General features: G+C 36.4%; 4 protein-coding genes across 7 annotated transcripts; 2 read left to right on the plus strand and 2 right to left on the minus strand.

Moving 5' to 3' along the window:
• Positions 1–3,592: 3,592 nt before the first annotated feature.
• Positions 3,593–13,240, minus strand: LOC114877761. 4 transcript variants are annotated; one of them, XM_029190744.2, is made up of 8 exons: positions 13,149–13,240; positions 12,666–12,788; positions 8,289–12,323; positions 8,131–8,203; positions 7,417–7,679; positions 7,179–7,334; positions 6,788–7,101; positions 3,593–6,649 (listed from the first exon to the last, which is right to left on the minus strand). In XM_029190744.2, the coding sequence occupies exons 3-8, from the start codon at positions 12,297–12,299 to the stop codon at positions 5,092–5,094; spliced, it is 6,375 nt and encodes a 2,124-aa protein (XP_029046577.2). In that variant the 5' UTR covers positions 12,300–12,323; positions 12,666–12,788; positions 13,149–13,240; the 3' UTR covers positions 3,593–5,091. The 4 variants fall into 4 exon arrangements, with proteins under 4 accessions (XP_029046577.2, XP_029046576.2, XP_029046578.2 ...); XM_029190743.2 differs by lacking the exons at positions 12,666–12,788; positions 13,149–13,240 and having other exon boundaries at positions 3,593–4,985; positions 5,072–6,649; positions 8,289–12,335; XM_029190745.2 differs by lacking the exons at positions 12,666–12,788; positions 13,149–13,240 and having other exon boundaries at positions 8,173–8,203; positions 8,289–12,335.
• A 410-nt stretch (positions 13,241–13,650) lies between these two features.
• LOC114877770 (probable 39S ribosomal protein L49, mitochondrial) lies at positions 13,651–15,387 on the plus strand. Its single transcript, XM_029190758.2, has 3 exons — positions 13,651–13,853; positions 14,440–14,626; positions 14,739–15,387. The coding sequence occupies exons 1-3, from the start codon at positions 13,749–13,751 to the stop codon at positions 15,011–15,013; spliced, it is 567 nt and encodes a 188-aa protein (XP_029046591.1). The 5' UTR covers positions 13,651–13,748; the 3' UTR covers positions 15,014–15,387.
• Positions 15,388–15,826: 439 nt separating this feature from the next.
• On the minus strand, positions 15,827–18,169 carry LOC114877765 (elongation factor 1-gamma). The gene is made up of 8 exons (XM_029190753.2): positions 18,061–18,169; positions 17,785–17,934; positions 17,507–17,570; positions 17,286–17,428; positions 16,757–17,059; positions 16,388–16,684; positions 16,160–16,312; positions 15,827–16,055 (listed from the first exon to the last, which is right to left on the minus strand). Exons 1-8 carry the CDS (start codon positions 18,070–18,072, stop codon positions 15,900–15,902), a joined length of 1,278 nt encoding a protein of 425 aa, XP_029046586.2. The 5' UTR covers positions 18,073–18,169; the 3' UTR covers positions 15,827–15,899.
• A 326-nt stretch (positions 18,170–18,495) lies between these two features.
• Positions 18,496–19,721, plus strand: LOC114877769 (26S proteasome non-ATPase regulatory subunit 8). Its single transcript, XM_029190757.2, has 3 exons — positions 18,496–18,643; positions 18,897–18,969; positions 19,040–19,721. Exons 1-3 carry the CDS (start codon positions 18,536–18,538, stop codon positions 19,657–19,659), a joined length of 801 nt encoding a protein of 266 aa, XP_029046590.1. The 5' UTR covers positions 18,496–18,535; the 3' UTR covers positions 19,660–19,721.
• Positions 19,722–19,759: the final 38 nt, after the last annotated feature.

Genomic DNA, 19,759 nt, shown 5'->3' on the forward strand with positions numbered 1-19,759 from the left:
AAACATTGATATTCGTATTCATGGCATCGAGAAGGATTGCCGTAATCTTAGCGTGCTTCATTTTTCTTTTTTATTGCTTTTTTCCACCCCGGTTTCATTACTAATTAATAGTGACCTCAATTCTCATTTCGTCTAATAAAATATCCTTCCTAAGTAAAGCGATTGATCGTCCGGCGCACTTCACCTTCCGTCGCGTCTCGATCCGCACGCGGCCTGTCGTTTGTCTCGAAAAATAATTTTTTCTGCAGGGAACGTCAAATGATTTTTGTTTCTCCTCGAAGCTTTTCGAAGCGATAAACAACAAGGAACGCGATCTTAATGCAAATTGTAATACCATGGTACGTTATCAGACATTTACTCCCGGAGTTCTGAAAATTAAATGAGAAAATTGAGCAGTTTCAAAATACAAAAAAAAGAAAATAAGAATAGTTAAGTTCGAAGGCGTTCCTTTCGCCAAAAATCATTCCACGATTTCTGCACCCGCCTCCTCCCCCATTTCTGCCTACAATAATTACACTTTTCGTTTAATCACAAAAATAGAATTCTTAAAACTTAAACTCAGTTCACTCGCACTCTATTTTCTTCTCTCTTTCATTTTTTTTAAATTTCTTTTATACCCCACCCCCACACATCACTTTCTCGTTTTCTTCTGTATCTTTATACACCCATACATGCATACACACATACACACACACAGAGGCAATCTATTTGCTGAGAAGTATGCAGTTAGCGTTGACAAATAGTTGTTGCGTCATTATTGATTTATCCGATCGAACAATCATTTCCACGCTCGATCGATCTGATTATTTGAGAAATATAAACAATTCGTACACCGCGTACCTAAAAATTCATTCTCATCATTTCGATAAATAAATTACTTTATACAATTTAACAAATCGCTGACGCAATGATGGTGTATAAATTTAAAGAAACATTCACGATTAACAACGATAGAATTGTTTGAGCAATAATTGAATTGTTCTTTTCAGAGAGTGCATTCGACTTCGATTGATGCAACACGATGATTCAGCAGCAACGACGATAATTAACATTCCCGCGAACTCGATGCCGGATATTAATTAAACGTAATTAGTTGTTAAAAGGGAAAATTTTAAAAACCCACAGATGCTAAAAAAAGAAAAGAAAGAAAAGGAAGAAATGACGATTTCTGCATTCAGACCAAGGAACGACCTCCAATCTTTTCGATCCTCTCTAAGAATCACTCGTGTAACAAAGAAGGGCTGTAACAATTATTCTACAATAACGATTATAAAACTATCTTTTCATGTTCCTTCGTTTCGAATTCAGGAAAGAAAGAAAGAAAATAGAAACGAAGCGAAAGAAAGGGTTGAGACTTGAATCGTCGTCGCAGCGAGCAAGCCAGCAAGTAATATGTATGTATGAAAATAAATAAGTAATAGTGATTCTCGATAGATGAGACATTAAATGAAATCACTGTTCTTTATCACTCGTATTTAAACGATTTAGTTTTTTTTTTTTCTTTCTTTTTCGCGTCTACTCTCATTTTTTTCGATAACAAACACAGGACACATGCACGCAACACGTAAGCGTGTTATTCGAAAAGCTAAGAAACAGAGAGAAAAAAAAATCAATTAACAACTTTGTTGTCAATCATCGGTTTACTATTTCGAAGTACACTCGATACGCACTGCACACAGCTCAGTAAATACCGTCTTGTGAATTCAGACGCCACCGTCTGTCGATAACAATAATTACATTTACCATCGATATCCGTCGATCGGTGTTTCACATTTCTTTAGTTTGATATACATATATTTATATTTATATTCATATTTATATATATATATAGATATATCAAAAATATCCTTAATAAAATAGAGCATTTTAATATGTATAACGTACAATCAAGTACTTTTTTTTTTTATTATAATTTTATCCACTATATATATATATTTTTTTTTCTTATAAGATTCAGTATTATATATATTTTCAATATACATACAATACTCACGCCAACATTCTTTCCTATCGTTCACGCGCATGGGCAATTCACACAATATACACACGGTTACCGTGCAGCATCGTGCATGTAAAATATATATGTATGTGTACATTTTTATACGTGTCGCCACGTGAACGGTTTTTTAGATTAGATTACGCACAACTCAGGCTCCTGGATTTCTTCGTTTACACTGCGTCATGGTTACGCTTGTTTTACGATCGTTTCGCGACTATACGGACATATTTATACCTTTTAGATCCTTGGATAAGTTGCTCGATGATTAAGCAAAACGGGTGATTGATTCGCGAACAATTTGATTGTCTAAAACTGTACATTCGTTTACTTCGTATCTCGATGAAAGGAAAAAGAAAAATTATATTTTTAAATAATCGTTGCTATTAATGAGCAACTTATACCGTTTGGAAATCATCAGGAGAACAGCCGAGTGGTTAGTCTTCCGTGGAAATAGAAAAAATCTTCCAAATCATTTAGAATCATTATCGTTCTAGCTCACCACAGCCGATATTAGACATATCTTTTTAAGTAGTAAAATATATATATATATATGTACGTTCGCTCTTGAACCGATTCTGTTTCAGCTTACTTTATTACACATACTTTGATCTACTTCCATTATTTTAGTGCTAATGATTTTTCGTAACTAGTGCACAGTCGAACAACGATCAAAGTAGATGCATATTTAGAGGAAAAGAAAATACATTAATTTAATAATTATAATCGTTACAGCATGCAACAAGTGTTTTTGAATTTTAAGCAAGAATGTCGATAATTCACCAGACTCTGTCGGTAAGAACAATATCGACAAATTACCAATACAAGTTCCCTTCTTTAGTAAACTATAATCGGTTCAAAAGTGATCTCAGTTTGAATAAATTTTTATCATTCTCCAGAGGAATCCATTGTTCAGCGGATGACAACTAAATCTTCCCTCCTTTCTTCCGTTCCCAATTTTTGCTTTCTCGATCCTTTCACTCTTTTTATCACGTGTGACCGACAACCATCACTTTACCGTAAAAGCTAATTTACATTTCTCTCTCGTTTCCTTTTCTAAATCGTCAACTATTTACAATCAATAAGGTTCTATTAAGGCAATTACTGTCGTAACGACGCGTTAATCAAATAGATGCTCGTCTACCTGAACGAGATCCAGGGATTTCTTTCTCTTCCCTGAATTCTTTGACTTGTCTCATTTTCACGTGGCGACCATGCAAACGTACAAAGAAAAAAAGAAAATGGACCCTCTTTCCTCTATTTTTCTTTCTTTCTCTCTCTCTCTCTCTCTCTCTCACTCTTCATCCTTGATCTTTATCTTATTCGCTCATACATTCACTCGAAAAAGAATCTCGAAATCTCAAACCTCTGTTGAACTAGCGAATCGCATTTATACGACTTAATAGAGGAATCCTACTAAATTCGTCGTGGCGTTATCTAGAAATTGAATTATTACTCAATAATAATGTTCGTAATGAAATAATAATAATAATAATAATAATTGGTTACCAACTAGAAATAATTATCAGTTATGTACAGAGTAGTATAATGATTATAGTAACGTAATAAATAAGCTCCAGGCATGTAAGCCTTACATTTACTCGTAAAGAATGTATTTACCAATTCACACGATAACACAGCTTTCTCACTGAACAATCGCCCGTCGATAGAATTAATTACATCTCGTCATTATGCTCTTTTCTAACGAGCAGGCCAAAATATATAATTTCTAATGTACAATTGATCTCCGGCCTGTGTGTATGTACCTCGATACTTTTAAACGGCTACGAAAGACCATTCCTTCCATCCGTTTCTCGTGTCTCCTCCTCTAGAACACATATCCTTAGATAGGTAAAAAAAAAAAAAAAAACATTGCTGCTGGCGTACAGGAGAAATCGTAACGAAATCTGTACCGCGCCACGCGATGCGCGATGCCACGGTTTCTCTCGTTTCAGAGAAGGTGTAGGAAGACAAATCTTCCCGCCACGTTCTGATTTACTCTTTATCCCTTTACGTTTCTCCCACACCTTCTCGAACGAGCAAAGCCAAGCGTGCAAGGCGGATACACACGGTTCGACATTTCCCTCGTGATGCGGAAAAAGGAACGAACTACCGATTTGAAATCGTTCTTCGATGCGACTACTCGCGCGCGATCATCCCTCTGGATCTCGAAGAACGCAAATTAGATTAGATATGTCTAACGGTGGACCGTGTGATTAGCAACAACAAGGCAATCATTTCCTCATGGAATCCGAAGAGAAACGATCCTTCTCAGTCGCGACGTCTTTTCCTCGACACGAAGGAAGAAACAAAGGGGCGCGAAGCGGTGTTTTTAGTCATCTTTCTTTATCCTCTTCGTTCAAACCCCTTTTTTTTTTAAGTCGTGCAACGAACAACCCGTTCGTTTTATTTTATTATTATTTTTTTTTTTTCTTTCCTGTACGTATACATCTATATATACTTAACTATATGGTTTTTTTCTTTTTTCTTTTAGTGTGTTTCAAGTCCTTTCAACATGTATATATTCTCTCTGTCATTAAAAACTAACACGACTTCATTTGCATCACACTTTAGGCACTTTTCCTCGGAAACAAATTTCTCCCAACGGTATTTCATTTTTCTTCCTGTGTTCACGCTGATGCTTTGGTTGTGTAGTTTTTTAATCGTTAGTATTTTTTGTTTCTCCTCTTCTATTCGTTTCTTGGCTATCGTTCGTTCAGCGAAACATTTATACTATCTACGTACGTAGGCGCGAGTGCGATTACGATTCGCTTCACGCACCGTCGTACAATCGGTTTCAACAGCGCAGCCCTTCGAGCACGCTCGTCTATATAAGGCAGAGTTTTCGTCGCTTTTTATCAGTGAGCGTTGCGAACTTTGTAGAGACAAAACGTAAAATCGATCATTCCTTTTCTTTCACCTCACGAAGCGTTGATTTTCGTTAACATGCCCCCACTAATCAGCCACACATTCCTCGCTCTCTTTCTCGCTAATCAGATACAAATACAATCATCACCCTCGTATACGTTCTAGTTTTTTACTTCGTTCTAAAGAATTAATATCTATTTTACTTACACTGTTCCTCTGTTCGCCATTCATTTATCGGCAGGTTTGGTGACCGTCTGCGGTATTACCGTCAACGACTTCGGAATTTTTGGCAATATCGGAATATGGTTGGTCATCTTCGTGGTCACCTGTATCGACTTTGGCAGGTTCAGATTGTGCAACAAATTTTGGGTCGGGCTATTCTCGTTCGCTAGCGAGCGAACATCGCAGATCAACGGCTCGAAGTCACCCCTGCTCTGACGGTTCAACATTTCCTGTTGCATCTTCAGGTGCTTCTGGAATTGAGTGTGCGCGACGATCTGCGTTTTTTGGTACTGCGTGTTAGGCTTGATGTTCGGCGGAGAGCTCGAACTACCGGGGCTCATAGCCTGCTTATCCGCCAGCATCTGTTTCTGCTTCTTCAGATTCTGTAACCGCTTGAACTCGGGTTCGCTCAATTGAAATACCTTCCCACCGGTCGAGGCTGGCTGCTTCTGACCATCCTTTCGCTTCACGTTACCGTTCGTCGTGGTTGTCGCGGTGGTGGTGCTGCTGGTAGACGGCAAATTCAATCGTTGCAAGTTAGGGGGTGGTTTCTTGATAATTGACACACCTGGATTTAATTTGACGACGTGCGAAGGACTACCTTTCGCCGGTTGCCCCGTGCTCGATGAACCTTTCGTTGTGTTCGTACTCTGCAAAGATTGTCTGTCCCTCTCGAGTACGTAGCCGCCGCTTAAGCGACGCGAATTGTGATACTCCGTTGCGATCGGCTCCATTATCGGCTCGTCCATTTTTTCGGGACCTTCGTACGAGATCAATCGATTCTGCACGGAGGTTGAATAATTAATCGCGTTTCTAGAGGCGTTCGGGGCTAATACCAAGTCACCGGATCTATAATATTTCTCTAAAAGTATTAGGTGTCTAAGGAAAGAGCTCTGGTTTCCGTATGGTCTTTGCAATTCTTGCCAGAGTAACTTCGTGTCCCTGTCGTACTGTATCATGGTAGCGCACTTCTCCCAACCCTGAGGCGTTATCTCGCGTACATTAGTGAACTCGATATTAGCGTGCAGGTTCATCTCCTCTTCGCCGGGGAACAGGGTACGTACGCTTATGGATGGATTAGCACCGAGTCTTTGGACCACAGGTGTGATATCGTTATTCGTCCTTTGTCTCTTTGGCAATCTCGTCAAAGTCACCTCTTTGTCCATTGCGAGGATTTCCACAACCTCGTTCGGGCTATCACAAGATATCGTTGCGTTTGAGGTATACGGCTGCGTATCGAGCAACTTTCGTTTCTTCAGCTTCTCCACCGTACTCTCAAGACCGAGGTACTGTACGTCCGTGACGGCAGTTTCGTCGTTCGAAGTTGCTTTCGCGGTACGATTTTCGTTGTCTGTCTCGGAATTAGTTCCCTCGCTTTTGTTCGGCTCTGAAGCAGACTTCTCCGGCGGCGAGTTCGTCGTCCCATCCGGAGACTTGGAAGTTCCGCTCTTCGCCTGGGTCGGACACTTGGCCTTCTTCCGTTTCTCCTTGTCTTTCGATTGATTTTGGGACGAATCGTCGTCCTCGTTCTCCAGCACCTCGATATCGTGGTAGTGCAGGATTCTGGAATGAAAAGAAAAACGAAGAAATAGGGATCTCTTTGTCCGTAAAATGGTAAAAATGGTAAAAATGGTAAAAATGGTAAAAATGGTAAAAATGGTAAAAATGGTAAAAATGGTAAAATGGTAAAATGGATTATACCTTTTCCGGTAGCTCTTGAAAAACGATCTGTGATTCGTATTCATGTTCTCCACATCTTTGTACTTTAACTGCAATTGCGTGAAGTAACGGCACAACTTGCAAACGAAAGTACCGGCAGCTAGCACCACGGGAATATTTTGCTGGCCAAGCAACTGATTCAATTCATCGGTCTCCGCGTTCGCCAACTGATGAGTGTGATTTCTCGCCAAACGACGCTTGCAAAGCGCGCAAGTTAAGAATCGCTCGATCTTCGAATAATGTCCGACGCAGAACGACATGGACGTGTGTTGACTCGATTCCCAATCAATGTCCACCTGCGAGAGACGGGTAGACCGTTACGATATAAACGAGATAAACGAGATCAATTTTCATTCGAGACAGGAGTATTCACCTGCTTATGAAGACCAGCTTTTATCTTAAGCAACCATCGACGTTTCACGTGGTGTCGAGCAGGATCCCTGCACTCGCGTGCCGAGCATTTCGACACCATCAGTTGTCGATGATGTTTCTGTGACTTGGTCTGCATGTTCGTTGGACTTGTGTTTGCCTGAAAATAATACCGATCGAATTAGATGATGATCGATCAATGAAAAATCTAACGATCAAGGGCGTAAATAAAAGATGTCCACCTTTCTATCTACATGACGATAACAAGCGTCGCATAAGCACGAATCCTTGGTGAGATGTCGTTCGATGTTCAAGATCTTCTTGCGTCTCTCGTCCGATTTCATTTGGGCCAGATGCATCGGCGTGTCCAGGGAACCGAATTTTCCGAAACAGTAGCAGCACACGTCCGCGCAAAGGCGTCCCGGATGAATAGAGAAGGACGAGGATTTTTCTGGAATAACAAGGGACTGACGATCCTTCGGTGCGGTGTCTTCATTGTCTTCGTCTGTATCAAAGATTGCGATTGTTAAAATGCACCAGAAGTAACTGCAACGTTTTAATTTGATCTTTGTTTTCTTCAGCAAGATGAACAATGATCGATTTAAATGGAAAACAATTCGAATGTTAGGAAGTACTTATACTTGGTACTCGAAGCACTAGCGGAAACATGCTCGTCACAAAAAAAAAAGAAAAAAAAAGAAACATATGGCGATTATAAGCACGATTTGCAAGAGCTAGTGATCAATGAATAAGAATCGCTTGAAATCAGGAAGGTATAAAACATCTCTGTCGCGATTGGCGATTGATTAGTTTGTTAAGTCGAAGTCAAGCGATTCTTTTTACACTGGTCGGTGTCTAATGGCCAGATCGTACAGGACAAAATAGGACGTGAGTTTTAATCAAGCAGAAGGATAGGGAACGATTAAGAATGTAGTTATTCCCGCAACCAGGATTACCGCAAGAGTGTCTGTGGTTAGTAGAGAACTTTCGGTTCGCACCAGAGCTGCTATCTCCCCAACTGGGTCCAAACTGAAAAATCAAAAATAAAATAAGACTATGCGATTATTAACTTTCATTCGTTTGAATAAGCAACGATCAATGATGTTTTACTCACCTTCTTCTGAATAGTGTAGAAGTTTTCAGGTGAATCGCCTTCTCCGTCCCCGCGACCTTGTTTCAATACCATTTTCAGCGGCGATCTTGATCGTCTCTTATCCTTCTCCTTCTCCTTCTGAACTTGAATCACAGTCTTCAGAGTACCAGTGTACTGTTCTTTCTTCGCCTTCTGATGATTCAGCCTCTCGGCAGCCTTCTCCAAAGACTCCAGCCCGAGCAGTCTTAAAATCGACTCTTTCTTCGCTTTGTCCTCAGGCGTTTCTAGAATCTTTGAATTAATGTTGACGCTGCTCGATGATTCGCCGGACGTGGACGTCTCGTCCGAATCTTTCTGCAATGTTTCCGGTGTTTTCACTGGTTTGCAATCGTTATCCATTATGTCCGACTGTTTGGTCATCTGGTTCTCTGATAAATTTCGAGAGAGCCTGTTCTCACAGGTTGCTTTCCCAGGCACCTTGGCAATGGTCAGATCATTTTCTGATTTACTTCTCGTATCATCCTTCTTCCCTTTATGCTGCTCTAAACTACCTCTACCACCCTCTGAAAAACCTCGAAATTTTGTATTCAAATAGGATCTGTTGTTCGCGTTGATCTTGGCTACCTCGTTGTCCAGTAAGGTCTCCTCTTTGTTTTGCTGATCAGATTTACGAACTTCCCGCCTAGGTCGTTTGTTTCTCATAGCGACCAGCTGATCCTCCCTTCGTTTTCGAAACTCTCTGCTGCGTCTAGTACGAGCTTGACGGTCCGCATCGTTCGCATCCGATTCGGTGATGTTCTGAACATCGTCCGTCTCGTCTGTGTTTACCGTAGAGTCTGTTTTCTCCGCGGTTGTATCCTCCTCCGGATCGTTGCAGGAATGTTGCATCTTTTGAGCATTCTCCTCCACTACTTGCATCTTCGTGCTGATATCAACACTTTCTCTGCCAGACGACAACAGCTGTCCTTTCTCTGACTTTTTAGTTTTGTCCCGAGCCCTTAACACTCTTCTCTTATCGTCCCCGAAGGAAGACTTTTGTTCCACTATAGGACTGTCGGACTTTTCGGTTTCTTCCTTAGTTACAATTGTTTCACCGTCCTCCGAGCTGCTGATCATAGACGAAGCCCTTTTCGTTTCTTCAGCGTCGCGAGGAGCATCAGCTAATTGAACATCATCGGTAGTAGCAACGTGCTTGTATTTGTCATTGTCATCAGCAGGATTGGGACTTATACTTTGCGAATTCCGTACCTCTTCTGAACTTTCATCAGTTTCAACTTCTTTAATATTCTCTGCTATCTTATCTTTGTCCAGTCTATCAGACACCTCTGGATCATCTGTTTTTGTAACAGTTATTTCTTGCTTATCAATATCTACTGTTAATTGATTGGGACTACTCGAAGATGAAGAGGACTCTGATTCTTGCTTCTTTTCTACATCTTTTTTATCTGTTTCTAAGTCAGACTGATCGCTTGTTATTAATTTCTCTACTTCTTTAGAAATACTCTCCAGAGTCTCTACATCTTCGGATATCGTAGTAACATTTACAGAATCTTCATCTTTAGCAGTTACATCAGTTGTATCGGTTGTTGCTTTTGTAGATTTATTTTCAAGTGAATCATTGGGTGAAATTGGTTCCTCGGAAGCAGATTTATTTACATCGGCCGTATGAGATTCACAGCTTTCAAGTGGCTGAACCGTTTTATTTGTTACTTTATTTAATTTTTTGGCAGATTCATTGTTTGCACTTTCAGAAGAACTCTTATCAGCAGTTATTCTCGACGATTTTCTAGTAGAGACTACTTTTTTACCATCATCCAATACCTTTACTTGTTCGTCTATTGGTTCCTCTATACTCTTTACAGATTCTTCGGTTACATCAGAGTTTTCACGTGACTCTTCCAGCTGAAGTATTATTTCATCTTCGCTGTTTTCTGTAACATGCAAAACCTCCGACACGTTATGCGCATTACTACTTGCATCAATGTCAGAAGATTCGTTTTCTGGTGTATTTTGTGAATGTGTCTCTGCTGTTTCAATATCACCCATGACTAGTTTTTCAATTTCTTTGGCAGTATCAGCCACTTTTGGTACTGAATTTTCTGAACTGTCCGATTTGATCTCATTCTTAGAAATGGTGGACTTATCCTCGTCTGTGTTCTCCTCTAATCCTAATTTTTGGGACTCTGCACTTAACGGCGCAATTATTTCCTCAATTTTTGGTACTTCAAAATTTTTGTTCAATCTGTGACTCGTTTCCGGCCCAAAGATTTTTCTTTCAATAGACTTTGCAATTGTAAGTTTTATATTTTCTATCATTTGATCTATCTGAGATTTTTGATTACCATCAGATTTTTCTGTACTATAAAATGAATTTACTGTCTTCTTCATGTCTATGTTTAAACTACTCCTTCTACTCGATTTATCAGAAAATTTTGCTAAAATATTATCCTTTCTAACTTGATCTAAACTGCCGGATTTCTTTAATTCTTCCTGTATTTCTGCAACCTTAGGTATTATTCTCGAATATTCAATTTTTATATTGTCATTCTTTATTTCAATTTCTGTACTTTTCGCTTTTGTTTTTGAGCGCAGAGTGGGCCCCACTTCATTGGCCCTGTCCGATCGATCACCGTTATTATTGTTCTCTATTTCTGCTTCGGTTAGTGAATTTTCTTCAAAACTCTTTAATGTTTCTTGCTTTGGAGAGGATTCACCTTTGGTTATTATTATAACCGTTTGCGAATCATTACCGCTAGATTCAGAAAAACAAGATTCCGTATCTATATTACCATTTGTAATATTATCTGCCGAAACTTCTAAACTAACAGGGTCATCGGAATTTAATCTTTTACGTTTCTTCAGTTCCAAATCAGCGGAGACACCGGAATCTGACTGTCGTAGCTTCCCATTTCTTAAACTTCTTTGGCCACCCGAAGTGTTCAATCTTTTTCTTAATTGTATTGCACCTTGAAAGGATTCTGCTTCTAAGTTCTCTCCATCAGACGTAATTTTGATCTCTTCATTGTCCGGTTCCTTTTTAATTTCAATATCTGAAAGTAGATTTTCCTCTACCAGCATTTTCCTACTCCTGGTAAGTTTGCCCTCAGTTTTTTCTATGCTCCCCTGTTGACTATCTATTTCTGAATCGCTCAACATTGAAGCTATAACTTCGTCTATAGTAAGATCTATAGAACTTTTACTATCCAAGATCGAATTTGGAAATTTTGTGTCAGGTATAGATGTCCTTGTGCTATTGTAATCTGTATCCTTACTATTATTTTTCCTTCCCTTTGTACACTTGATATCACCTTCTATATTTTTTATACAGTTATCTTTCTCTTTGATATTGTTTTTTTTTAATCCAGAAAGCTTTGTTGCCTTAGCACTTTTAGATAAAGAATCTGGACTCTCAGAGCTTTTTCCTTTTCTGTTAAGTTTTGGACTGTTTTTAGTACTGGATCCAGCGGCTGAATCTGTATCTTTATCTTGAGTATCCTCGTTTTCGACTTCTCCACTATTTTTTGGTACAAACTTGGTCTTTTTGGTCCTGAGATTGTTCTTGGCACTTCTGTTGGTAGTTTCTGTCCCTATACGTTCACCTTCCGTGTCTAAATGATTTTCTAAAGTTCTCGAGTTAATATCTGATGTCTTAACACTGTTTACCTCAGACAATTTAACTCTTTTAGTCCTCACACCTTTCTTGATGTCAGAAGTTATTCTACACAAATTTCTATTTGTTACTTTCCTTGTAACTTTAGACTTGATGAGATTCGCCTTTGCTACTCTTAATTTTTGTTTACGTTTAAGATTCCTAAGAACCTTCTTACGCGGTAGACTTGCTTCCAATTTCGGAGGAAGCTGACTTCCGGTTGCTACAGCTTCCAAAATATTTCTTGCAATTTGCTGTTGTTTCAGATTTGACAAAGACTTGCCTTTTCTATTCTTAATTTCATTCGATGACAAACCACAATCATTATTCGCCTTCTGTTTTGCTTTGGAAGGCGCTAAGGGTTTCTTTTCCCTGGATGCCATCTCACTTCCACCCACATTGGGCTCCTGCAATTTCATTCGTAACATGAAATTGCATGCCAATTATCGACCAAAGAGTAACTATTATCATTGCAGTATTCAAAATAATTTTTCAATAATTTTCCAATAATTTTCCTAATGAAAAAATGAATATAGATTTTAAAAATTAAAAAATACATAATGCAACTATATGCATTTTCTGAAAAATGATAATATATTTACTATCATAAGAACATTTGAAAAAAGTAAACTACTCTATGAAAATATTTTAAAAAGTAACAATAATAATAATAATAATAATAATAAGGCAATTTTTTAAAGAAATGATAACACAACATCATGTTGAAAGTGTAATTTAAGAGCAAGTACCTTTCCTCTATCAAGCAAGACAGGAACAAACTGACTGTACACCAAGTGGAAAAACTACATAATTCGTCTTTAGGTGTGAGTAGATGAGTGGCCAGCCGAAGAGTGGGGTTGATAGATGCGGCCCTGGCGGTCAGAAAAATTACGTGACAAACTTTGCATTTACACGGATACACAGAGCGCCTCTTCTCTATCAGGGAATCGCTTTGAAATATTTACTGCAATATCTTAGCGATCGTTTCCTCGATCGTGACAAATTTAATCTCAAAAGAAAGGCCGTGTTATATATTAACTTCCAAGAAGGAAAGCAAGGGGTTGACCAGGCGAGAAGTATGAAAAATCATGCAACAAATTATCGCGAAAAAATCGCCACGAATAAACAAAAGGTCGGACTCGATTCGAGATTTCCAAGGTTTAATATGTGGTTGGTAGAATTGCATCGATAATATTTATCAATCGAATATTCGATTCATCGATTGTACTCACCTCTGAGGCGAAAAATCACCGTCAAAGAGCGTAGTTTTTGCGGGAAAACGCGGAAAACAATTCTGTGAAAAACACAGTCCCGTTGCAGGGTGCCTGTACGATGTCCCACTGTTTTGAGACTACCGCCACCTGACGGTAGAACATACGACCTCTCCCAGGTCCATAGTCCATTCGTACTAATTCATTGCATTATTTCAGCGAATTCAACCCCTAAACGCTTTATACGAACAAGTATTTCTGGTACACTCACTTTTACAGTAACTCGTGTTTACTCACGAGACAAAAATCTTTCAGAAATGTCTAGCCGATACGCGATGATCCTCTAGCGAAAATCGGAGCAACGCGGCACTTCGAAATCTATACAGTATTTGTAATAACTAACCCCGCGTTATTTGTCCGATTTTACGATATTACGATTACTTGGTGACACGTTCGTCTATTAGGATCATAAGCAAGTGTGACGATGTTTCTTGCAAAAACAAAAAATGCTAGAAATACAAGCTTGTCGCGAAGAAAAACTCGATCTGGCACGAGAACGAAAAGGAAGACGCGCCCGTGCGCACCAATGGCGGCCACCGACCCTTATTTACTGAAGTCAAAATGGCTGCCCTTCGGCTTTTCACACGCTCCAGACCTTTAATGATTATTATACAAGATTCTGGTCAATTTAAATCGATAAATAATACTTTACCGAATATCTTTCAGGTATTATATATTGATATACATTATTTTTTTATCATCTCGTGAGAAATAGTACCCATTTCTGTGTTGTCATGATTACTTGAAGACGAAGTAACGAAGGGCCATGCTGACATAGTTGTTAGGTCGTTGATTTTTATTTAATTTTAACTGAAAGAAATTTATCTACTTTTTTAAAGGAAAACTGTACGTACAATTGACATGATATCGTTGTAATCAAGCATTTAAATATCAAGAAAGCAGAGATGCGATGAAATAATGAAAATATTACAGTGAATTCTTCAATAGCACTTTAAAGTACAGTGCAATATGAAGTGTACGCCATATTATTCTAATGTTGAATAAAAAAAAGTTACTTGAACATTTTTGTTAAGACTGAATTAGTTTCTGAGAATAAACTGAACTGTGTATAGTAATGAAACTAATATTTACTCAATTTTATAGCTATAACCTAAAATATATATGTATGTACTAAAACAAACTGTAACTGATGGTGAAATTTTATGAAACTAATTAAGATAGCTTCAAATATCAATGTTAATGCTATGTCAAAATTATTTCAGAAGTACTTATACGTTTTTATTCATAATAGGTGCAGAAAAGATGGGGAAGCTATAGAACGGCTCCTATATGTCAAGATCCTGCGCAATATACAGATTATGAGGTAACAAAGGATCCAGAGGAATGGAAATACGTAGAATCTCTGCTTAAACGTAAAACCATACCTGCCCCTTCTTTTGAAAAGAAAGAGTATCCATCAGGATGGAAACCACCTGTTTGTAAGTTGCGTTTAGTATTATTAAAGTATCGTTTTACAATTTGTGTTTATAAGTAGTTATAAGCTATATATATTACATATGTATTCAAGATGTAACTTCAATTATTTAACAGCAAACCCAGGAGATTACCCTTACTATATACCCAGGACAAAAAATTATATGCAACCTATTTATCTCGTGATTACGTTCCGAGGAACACGACGGGTAACTGTTCTTCGCAAAATTCAGGGAGATATTTGGAAATTGAAATCTGAATTAACAAAATATTTACATGTAAATACGAATAAACCAATTGGTGTACGAGTGAATGAACTTATAGGGGAAATTCGATTCAGAGGCGATTATGTGACTCTCGTTAAAAACTGGTTAGATGAAAAGGGATTTTAAATACCTTAACATTCATCGCTACAAGCGTTTGTTATAAATATATAACGCACGGTCTGTTATCACGATAGTTTTATCAAAAGGTAAAAATAAATAATGGAAACATTAATTTATATTTTTAAGTATTTGGCATTTAATATTTATTTTCCAAATATTGTTAAATAGTAACGCGAAACTTTAAAAATGTGAATTTTATTTTAATAGTAAAAAATCAACACCTTTTTTGTAAAAATATGCATTATATTTAAAATTAAATTTCTCACAAACTAGTATAGAGAATGAATCGTGGGTGTAACAACTGATTAAAATGAAGGTGTTACAATGTATTTATACTTTATATTCTTGTCTTGATGCTTAATAAATTATGAATTGTGATATATGGTTTTCTGTTAAACAGTAATTTCTTAATTTTATTAAATTATCTGAATTTATATATATACTTCACATATATTAAAACACTTCATAAATTAAATAATTTAATATGGTTATACAAAATAGAAATTTCTAAGAACGCTCGAACCAAAGAAAAGTATGTTGTTTATCCCTCTAAAGATTAAAATCTTACATCAAACTATAGTATTTATTCGATGTTACACGAACTCCAAATATCACATTTGATTCATATCACTATACCAAAAATGCATTAAAAGTAGTTTCAATAAGGTATTTCAAATGTGACACATTGAACTTAAAAGCATCAAGTTACACAATAGAGACCTACTTATAGAAAGGAACATTTTTTTCTTCTTTTTTTTCTTTTTTAACCATCCTATTCAGTACAGGATTCTAAAGGTTTGCATGTAAAGTTCGATGATGTTTTATCAGTTTTTTTCACGTTTATTTCATGCGAACAAAGTGTTCTGTTTAATAGTAAGCATATGGCAAAATTTTACTTGAAAACTTTTCCCTGATTAAATTTACGTCCCTCTTTATCAGTGCCGGTCCAGCTGAAGTACTGTTGAACTAGTTGTTTCGTTTCTTCCTTAGCCGGATCCAAGTTGGTCCAATGGTATGATTCATAATCTACTTGCCAGTCCGGGCATAACTTATGGGAAAAGAAGGACAAAAAAACAACAAAGAGCGGTTATTATATTTCTAACTATAAATCAGAAGAAAAAGAAACATTAAATATTTTAAAAAATGACTAACTGTGAAAGCAAGTTCTTGTCCACGCCAAACCCAAATACCACTGATGCTACTGTCATTGTCTGTACCAAACAAACAAGCACTAGCGAACGCGCCCTTTCGCATTTTGTCTAATCGTTGAAACATTCCACTTATTAAATTGCAAGACATGAAAACCTGAAATAAAAATATAGTATACGAGAATATATAAATACTTGTTACTATATCATGAATCAATCATTTCTATTTTACCTTTGTTAATTCATTGTTATACTTGTATTCACCAAGCCAAATACTGTAATGTTTTGGATCAAACTTCTGCCAAAAATATGGTATCGACTTTGATTCATCTTCGTTCGAATAACATCTCTTAAAGTCATCAAGATCAAAAGATCCTTTAGGTAATGTATCAAAGGGATTTGTAGTTTTAGGTTCAGCAGCCAAAACAGCATCTGCTGGATCTAGATCTTCGGTAGCCTCCTTATTAGATTCTTTTGCTACTTTTGATTCTTTCTTGGATTCCTTTTCTTTCTTTTCCTTCTTTGAGGACTGTAAAATATTTCAATGATTATTATGATGTAAAGTATAAATATTTTTTTAGGAAGTAACACTAATACCAACTTTTCCTTGAGTTTCTGCAAACTTCTTTGGATCATATTCAAGAGTTTTTTCAGCCAATTTGAAGGCCCCAATGACAGCCATTGACTCTGGCTGATAAATAACAGTTTGAAACCATCGATTTACGTTCTGGTACGGTTTGCGTAAGTTTGGTTCAAGAATATATTGATATAAATGAAGTAATGTCATGGCTACACTAATGTCGGCTAATGTCAGTCGTTCTCCGACTAAGTAAGTACGTGTAAGTAAATGGGAATTAAGGGCAGTTAATGCTTTTTTCACATCATCTTTAGCATGTTCTACATTCTGAAATATTAATTCATAAGATCAAATTTTAATAAAAAATATAATAATTAACAATGTATATTTGTATGCACCTTATTGGACACATACGAAAAATCGTATGTGTTCGAGTAACATGCTAATACTCATATACCTCCAAGAGTTACAAAAACAGTGAGAATGTCCACTATTTTTGCCTTTGAAGGAGGAGTAATTAAGATAACTAACATATTATTAATTCTAATTATACCTGTTTATTATATGGCATAATTCCAAGCAATGGAAATACCCATGCACAACTAGCTGGAAGAATTTCAGAATCTGCAAACCCAAACCATTGAATGATTTCTGCACGTTCAAGATCAGTTTTACCTCTCAGCTGATCATTTGCCACTAAAAAAATAAATGTAGGTATTATATATTCAAATCAATTTTCTTTGCACTTGCAATTGATATAAGTATCAGTTTTACCATAATAAGCGATTGCATTGCTTTCTGTAATACATTTTCCATCGCCTGTTTCAAATGCTGGAACCTGTTATAAAAGATGTATCTGTTATTAAATCACTAACATATGAACTAGATAACAGAGAACATTGAACAATTGAACAATGAAAAAAATACTACAATATTTTCATTTGTGATTTAACACAGAACATTTAATTATTGATACTTTTGAAAAATCGTACCAGCTGGTTTATTGTTACACAGATGTTTAAAAAAAAAAATTATAAAAATATATTGCTTACCTTGCCCAGCGGAAACTTCTTTAAAAAAGCTTCCGATTTATTTGTCTCGCCGAAAACAAAATCATCTGCTACCTTGATTTGAGCACCGGAATATTGAGCTGCAATCAGCACCTTGTAGGCTCTGAAGTTTTCCGGGTACGTGTAGAGAGTCTGAAATAAATTGAAACTCTATTAGCTGGTTTCTACATTTAATTACATTTTTGACGAACTTTGTATTTTTGTCAGTATATCATACTGTCGATGTTTAAAGGTTTGAATTGTACAACAGAGACTTACTCCGGACGCCATTATATCCAGTTACGGGAAGAGGAAGTTGAAGGCCGGTAAAGATCGTTTCTTTCGAGTGCATAAAGTCTCCGTGTCGCAATAGATACGTCCATACAAAGTAACTGCACATTTATGCATGTATTTATAGAAAACATTTTTACAAATAAAACGATGAAAAATTTTACGATTCAATCTAATATTGTAAATAACGTTTCAAGATCAAACTTAATTTTGTATTTTAAAAATTCGCAAGGTAACTAACGATCAGTAAAATATCATATTTTGATTGGCTGATTGACATAGAATTTATATAAAATGTAAAGAATAAAGTAACGATTTATTTCGTACAAAATAGATTATTCCTTATGAAATAGATATTTTATAAAGTGTTTATTCATTATAATTACAAATTTGTATGTGCTTCATATTTCAATGTTGCATATCTATAAGGTACATATTGCATGACTGGAACCTAGGTTCGAAAATGGCAGCGTTGAAGGATGTTGTTTCTTTATACAAAAATTTAAAACAAGAATGGACTGCAACTCCGTGTAACTTGAAAAAATGCGGTGAACTATTAAATCAATTAAAGGTATAACTTTAATTTCTTTGTCATTTAAGTATCTCGGTATTATTAAATATAGCAGTATAACCTTATTTATTGTTGGGGGCTTGTTAAAATGATTTGTCATCATGTTCTAAATTCAGTAATTGATTAATATTGTTACAAAAATATTGTTATAAAAATATCAATATTGAGAGTATAATATTTTTTTATTAGCATGGAACTTATATTTATTTATATTTAATTGTTTATTGTTAATTTAATGGAACAATTTTGACAGGTTGGACTTACCCATTTAATGTTTCTTCCAACATCAAACAACACAGCAAGTCAAAATGAATTGCTTATTGCTCGTAAGTGTTAATATATGTAGAATATTTGGTAAAAGCTATTTATGATATATAAAATTATTTGTTATTACAGGTGACATTTTAGAAATTGGTGCACAATGGAGTATAGTAACCGAAGATATACCTTCTTTTGAACGTTACATGGCACAATTGAAATGTTACTATTTTGATTATAAGTCAGGATTAATGGAATCTGTATACAAATATCATCTTCTTGGTTTAAACCTTTTATTTCTATTGTCTCAGAATCGAGTTGCTGAATTTCATACAGAATTAGAGTTGTTACCTTCAGATCAAATACAGTCAAATGTTTATGTCAGACATCCTCTAAGTTTAGAACAATATTTAATGGAAGGTTCATATAACAAAATATTTCTAGCAAAAGGCAACGTACCAGCGGCATCGTATAATTTCTTCATAGACATATTATTAAATACCGTTCGTGATGAAATTGGAGCCTGCATGGAAAGTGCATATGATAAAATTTCTATTCAGGATGCTTCACGTATGTTAAATCTGAATTCAGAAAAAGACATGAAAGCATTTGCAACAAAGAAGAATTGGAACTTAGCAAAGGATGGTTACTTTTACTTCAGTACGACTAGTGAAAAGAAAACTGAAGAACCAATTCCCAGTGCAGATTTGGCTACATTAGCAATTGATTATGCAAGGGAACTTGAAATGATCGTTTAAGAAACGTGTACATTTTTCTGTATTTTATAGATAAATAAAGTTTGTCACATAATTATTAAGAACATAACCGATTTTTTATAGTGTCTACAAGTTTTACAAA

The sequence above is a fragment of the Osmia bicornis genome, chromosome 11, assembly GCF_907164935.1.
Source record: "Osmia bicornis bicornis chromosome 11, iOsmBic2.1, whole genome shotgun sequence".
Classification (NCBI taxonomy): domain Eukaryota; kingdom Metazoa; phylum Arthropoda; class Insecta; order Hymenoptera; family Megachilidae; genus Osmia; species Osmia bicornis.